General features: G+C 44.4%; 1 protein-coding gene across 2 annotated transcripts; it reads right to left on the reverse strand.

Moving 5' to 3' along the window:
• Window positions 1-467: 467 nt before the first annotated feature.
• On the reverse strand, window positions 468-3,935 carry LOC311014434 (myoblast determination protein 1 homolog). Of its 2 annotated transcripts, none has more exons than XM_084011054.1 (3): window positions 3,086-3,935; window positions 2,275-2,348; window positions 468-1,106 (listed from the first exon to the last, which is right to left on the reverse strand). In XM_084011054.1, exons 1-3 carry the CDS (start codon window positions 3,629-3,631, stop codon window positions 920-922), a joined length of 807 nt encoding a protein of 268 aa, XP_083867180.1. In that variant the 5' UTR covers window positions 3,632-3,935; the 3' UTR covers window positions 468-919. The 2 variants fall into 2 exon arrangements, with proteins under 2 accessions (XP_083867180.1, XP_083867179.1); XM_084011053.1 differs by having other exon boundaries at window positions 470-1,113; window positions 2,279-2,348; window positions 3,086-3,932.
• Window positions 3,936-5,855: the final 1,920 nt, after the last annotated feature.

Raw genomic sequence — 5,855 nt, forward strand, 5'->3', positions numbered from 1 at the left:
CGCGCTTGTCTTCTTCTGGTCTCCAAGCCGTCGAGTACGCGCATTCAGCGTCATTTGACGTCACATCCGCCGGACTGCGCGGGAAATTCGGACCACGAATTGCAGTACATCATGCAGCACACAGCCTGTTCAAGGCAATGGGGAGATATGTGTGTGGTCTCATTCTTTTTGGTTTTGAACGCTTCATCACCCATTAGCATTAAAAGACTTAAAGTGAATGTTTATTTTTTCACAAATCCTGCCCTAAGTCCCTTTAAAGGAAATGAGTCAAATTAACCACAATACAGCTAAAATCCCGATTGGTAGCATTTTTGTAAGAAAATATCCGACTGGATGAAATCAAACGAATGCTAGTTGTTTCTGAGGCGTTTCAGTTTTATAATGATTTATAAAAGACGACTCCATAGATCAAATATCAGAGCAGCAGATGAAAGAATATAAATATGTCTTTATTAAAATGTCATTCACTCATAAATAATATATAGAAACATATGACACAACAACAATCGCAGCGTCCAGCGAAGCTCTTAATCCCGTTTCCGTCTGCTCGCCACGGCAGCGAACGTCTCACGTTTCATTCAAGTGCCCCTTCGATATCTGATGCCAGATCAGTTTATAGCACTGGGTACCAGGCGAGGGTATTTTTAATGGCCATGTTAGAAGGTGTGTGTGTGTGTGTGTGTGTGTGTGTGTGTGTGTGTGTGTGTGTGTGTGTGTGTGTGTGTGTGTGTGTGTGTGTGTGTTATGAACAGCCTCTTATTTACAGATGTACAAAATGGTCCTCAGGATTTGTTTTCCTGCTGAGATAAATATAAACGTCTTTGTTTTTCCAGGAGGCTAAAAACTGGACTCAAACTTCTGGAAAAGTATTGTTAATTTTTTGGCATTTTCACAACACGAGTCCTGTCCTCTGATTGGCTCAGAGCGGCTCATAGATGCTGTTGGGCTCAGCGGAGGAACTGGAGCCCAATGGGCTGCTTTGAGGTGATCCGGGGCCCCGGGGGACCACGCTGTCACCCGGAGGGGCCACGGCTGGATCTGTGCTGATCCGCTCTACGATGCTGGACAAACAGTCCAAACTGGAGACGAGTGACGGTTTCCTCCTGCTGGAATCTGTGAGGAAAGAAACGGGCAACATTAGTTCTGCTGACTAAATGTTTAAATTAAATTATTCTTATCAGTTATATGTCAGAATAACAGCTCGTATTAGAGAACAACCAGGTCATAGTGAAGTCTGGGATCTGTAGCTGTCGCAGGACTGTAACCGGTTCTGAGAACTGAAGCCAAGGCTGGAGATGCCTAAAACCTGCATTCTCTCTGCTGGCCACCAGGGGGCGTCTCCTCTCTGATTGTACAGAAGTCTATGAGAAAATGAGCCTACTTCTCTCCAACAGACCAGAAAGCAGGGGATGCTTTAGGGGGCGGGGCTACCTGCTGATTGACAGGTCGCTACCACGTTGTTGTCTGAAAGTTATTTGTTACTTTTTGCTTGTCTTCGATTGTACTTAATTAGCTCCGCCCTCTTATGTCACTTCTGGTTGCAGAAAACAAAGATGGCGAACTCGAGGCTTGGAGAACAGTCCACAAACCAACAGGTGACGTCACCGTGACGACGTCCACTTCCTGTATCCAGTCTATGTCTCTTCCAACAGCTGCCGGCCTGACAGCTGTGAGTACTAACAACAGCCATGTTCGTCGTTTACGTTCATTCTGACAGTTTTGGGGGCGTGGCTTCGGATGGACGGGCTGTCATCATCTTTCTCGCGAGATTTAACGACTTTTGGTGCGCAGCTGCTTTCATTGGAAGAGAGTTGTTCTTGCTGGTTTCTCGACATTTGTATTTAGAGTAAAACAAGTCAAATGACAGCCACGTCATACGACTGAATTAATTAAATTTTAAAGGACAAATCTGCTATATAATATGACTTTAATTAAAGAGGGGCGTTTTAAAAGAGAATAAAGGCTCATAACTTAGTTCATTTGAGTGAGAAGGCAGATGTGTTTAAGGATAAACTTGTCAAATTAAGAGTGCTGGACTTTCTAAAAGAAGAGGCAAGTTAATTATAGTTCAGGATACATTGTGGCCACATTAAAGACAAATCTATATATCAGTAAAGAAACTAGTCATATTTTAATATTTTAAAAGGATTTTTTTTTTCGAGGGCAAATTGTCATCTAATAAGACGCTAGTTGTGTTGAAAAGGAGGTATTTAACAGAAATAAGTCTCTATTAAAGACGAACTTATGGCTGATGGTATGAAGGTGAAGGTGAACTGACCGTCGGCGTGGCTGCAGTAGGAACCGTCGCTGTTCTCACTCGTGGTCGAACACGGAGAGATGAAATCCATCTGGAAACAGATCAATACAATCGATCAGTCACCCAACTAAACATGATCGATCCATTCGTGTACTGAGGAGGAACAACAGCTGATTACTTACCACGTTTACTTCAAGACATAATTAAAGGGACAGTTCGCCCCCAAATAAAAAAAAATACATATTTTTCCTTTTAGCTGCAGCGCTGATTATTAATCCAGATTGTTTTGATGTGAGTTGCCTAGATTTGAAGTTATTGGTCTCTCTAATATAATCTCCAGCTGATCGCTCCAGAAGTAGACAACTCGCCAAAACAGTATCAATCACTGCAGTTAAGAGGGAAAGTGTGTGTTTTCGGTACTTTAATTATGTCTTTTAACCATAAGTAAGGTTCAGTCTGTAAAATGATCAGTTTTCTCACATCTATGTGCCTTTTAATGCACATCATTTCATTATGTTTGTGCATAATTAGCAATGTTTTCATCAAGAATTCCCCAACAAAACAAGGAAGCAGTTCATAAATATATGTTTTGTTCCATCTGAACATGAATGAACACATTCTTTCAGGATATGAAACTGGCCGACTCTGAAACACGTGAAAGAAGAGCATACAACACTGTTTAGTGCAATGCATTTCGGCCTAAAACGTGATCCTAAAGCCGACTTTAAAGACTGTATTGAAGCGCCGCAGCCAAAAATAAATGTGCCAAACACATTCCAAACATTTCCTGAGGCAGCAGATGAACCGCTCAGCTGTCGTGGGACTCACCATGCCATCGGAGCAGTTGGAGCGGGGGCTGGAGGCGCCCGAGTCCCCGCCGTAGTGCTCCAGCGGCGGGTAGAAGGCGTCGTCCCGGCCCGTCCTCAGCATCGCCTGCAGCGACTCGATGTAGCTGATGGCGTTGCGCAGGATCTCCACTTTGGGCAGCCGCTGGTTGGGGTTGGACGCCGTGCAGCGCTTCAGGGTCTCGAAGGCGTCGTTGACCTTCCCGAGACGCCGCCTTTCCCGCATCGTCGCCGCTTTCCTCCGGTCCTCGCTGGACGTTTTCCTCTTGCAGGCCTTGCAGGCCCAGAGGAGGCAGTGCCCCGCCTGGTGGAGGCCCCCGGGGGCCCTCACATGCTCGTCCTCCTCCTCCTCTGAGACGGGGACGTGGTGGTGGTGGTGGTGAAGGTGGTCGTCGGACTTCAGCAGGCCGGCGTGCATCAGCCGGGAGTCCAGGTCGTCAAAGAAGTTCATGTCGCCGGTGCTGAAGCAGGGGTCGTCGTAGAGGTCGTCGGCGGAGGAGAGAGGGAAGGGGAGGTCGGACAGATCCATCGTCTGGCGTCTGCAGGAGATTTTCCCTCAGAGAGACGAGAAGAAGACGGAAAGATCCTCCGATGGAAGAAAAAGGATCCACAAAGAGTCGCCAGCAGAAGAAAAGGAAATGTGTCTCTTAAAGGTCTCCGTCAGAAAGTGGAACTGCTGGAGATGGGAGTTTAAAGGACCAGTCTGTGTAACTTCAGCTCCCTCAGCTGGGTCGGTCTTTATAAAGCAGTCAGTGTGGGGGCGGGGCAGTGGTGTGAGTGACCAATGATCTGAGGGGTGTGTGTGTCTGAGGTGAAACCCAGCAACAAAAAGGAAGCAATAAAAAAGTCCACCTTAAATCATTCACTCTGATTTTGAGACTTCTGCTGTTAAAATAAGAATGAAAAAAAAAAACTTATATTATATAATTTTTTTTCTGGATTCTCTAAACCAGAAGTTAGAAATAATAATTCTGCTACATGAATTTGAAGTGACGCAGTTACGTGGATGATGTTTTTCGTAAACCTAGTGGTGTAACTGCGACAGTTAAAAAGTCACGCGAGTGTATATTGATACGTGTAAAGTGTTCTCTCTATATAATTTCTTTATATATTATATTCATGTATGGATGTATTTATTTATATATAATATATTAACACTGTAGCAGCTCGGATGTGATTATATTTAAATGAGTGAAACACTTTAGTGCAGATCAGAGTGACGTCCGACGTCATGCTGAGGAGGTCGTCATGTCACACAGTTGTCACCTCTCTGATCTCACTGTGTGTGTGTGTGTGTGTGTGTGTGTGTGTGTGTGTGTGTGCGTGTGCGTGTGCGTGTGCGTGTGCGTGTGCGTGTGTGTGTGTGTGTGTGTGTGTGTGTGTGTGTGTCAGTCATCACTGGACAACAGTTTAACACAATTTGTCCAAATAAGTCAAAAGATCTTGACTTTTGTATGTTTTTGAGTATTGAATTGGTCTGATATTAAGAAACTTCTTCGTTATATAGCAAAAGGTAGAAAATGTGTCATTTCAAATATTTCTTTGATAGTATATTGTATCTTTATTTAAACATTTGTTGTCTTGTAAATGTGTTTATTGATTAGTTGTCCTGTGAAAGTGAGACTTTTCACAGTTCTGGAGGTACAACTGTGACACACAACGATCACGCAGCTTAACGGGAACGCTGTCTGTTAAATTTAGCAGCTTGTGAAATCCAAGACAACTGCCCTTTTAACTGAGGCCGGTATCATTTCTGGAATACCCCCCTCCTCTTCCTGGGACGCATTCAAATAAACCCAAAGAACGCGAACCTGACCACAGCAAAATCCAATCTTCTGATAACGATCTCAGTGCTGGCATTATTTTAGAAATGTTCCAGCTCTATTAAAGTGTTATATACACAAATAATAAAATAAAATCCAACATAAATGAAAACAAACAAATTTGCCCAGATTGACATTAAAATTACATGGAAATTCTAACAATAACTATTGTTGTAACATCACAGTTGGGTGAATGAAACCATACCAGGCACTAAATATATCAAATATTAACATATACAAAATGTAGTTTGTGCACATTACTTTCCCAATGAAGTGTTGATTTTACTTTTTTTATATGGTGACGTCCAAAAAACAAGACGCCGACGGCCAAAATGCCGAAGCAGAAGCTTCAAAACCGTCGTCCACGAACCGGCGGGGGACGTCGAGGTGACTAAATCCACTTTCTACATGCAGTTAGGGATCCTCCTGAACCCTGACCAGGATCCTACTGAACCCTGACCGGGATCCTCCTGAACCCTGACCGGGATCCTCCTGAACCCTGACCAGGATCCTCCCGAACCCTGACCAGGATCCTACTGAACCCTGACCGTGATCCTCCTGAACCCTGACCGGGATCCTCCTGAACCCTGACCAGGATCCTCCTGAACCCTGACCAGGATCCTACTGAACCCTGACCGGGATCCTCCTGAACCCTGACCGGGATCCTACTGAACCCTGACCAGGATCCTCCTGAACCCTGACCGGGATCCTCCTGAACCCTGACCGGGATCCTCGTATCTATATGCCCTTTCCGTATTGTTTTATAAATAGCGACTGCCCTCTGCTGAGTGAAACACGGCTATGTATTTGGAGTATTAATGAAGTGTTGATGTTAGCGTTATAATTAGCACTTATGTAATGGTGGGGGGGGGAACTGTCCCTTTAAGAGAGGATGATAAGTATTAATGTAATTGTTTTTCTTCCTATTGT

The sequence above is a fragment of the Eutrigla gurnardus genome (genome assembly GCF_963514095.1).
Source record: "Eutrigla gurnardus genome assembly, chromosome: 1".
In the NCBI taxonomy this organism is placed as follows: Eukaryota; Metazoa; Chordata; class Actinopteri; order Perciformes; family Triglidae; genus Eutrigla; species Eutrigla gurnardus.

Bases quoted from the DNA above. Each gene is read 5' to 3' on its own strand.
- LOC311014434 (XM_084011053.1), bottom strand. From the start codon at position 3,631: ATGGATCTGTCCGACCTCCCCTTCCCTCTCTCCTCCGCCGACGACCTC. The intron at 2,349-3,085 runs GTGAGTCCCACG...ATCTGTTTCCAG, and splicing joins CCAACTGCTCCGATGGCATG to ATGGATTTCATCTCTCCGTG. The intron at 1,114-2,278 runs GTCAGTTCACCT...CTTTCCTCACAG, and splicing joins CTACTGCAGCCACGCCGACG to ATTCCAGCAGGAGGAAACCG.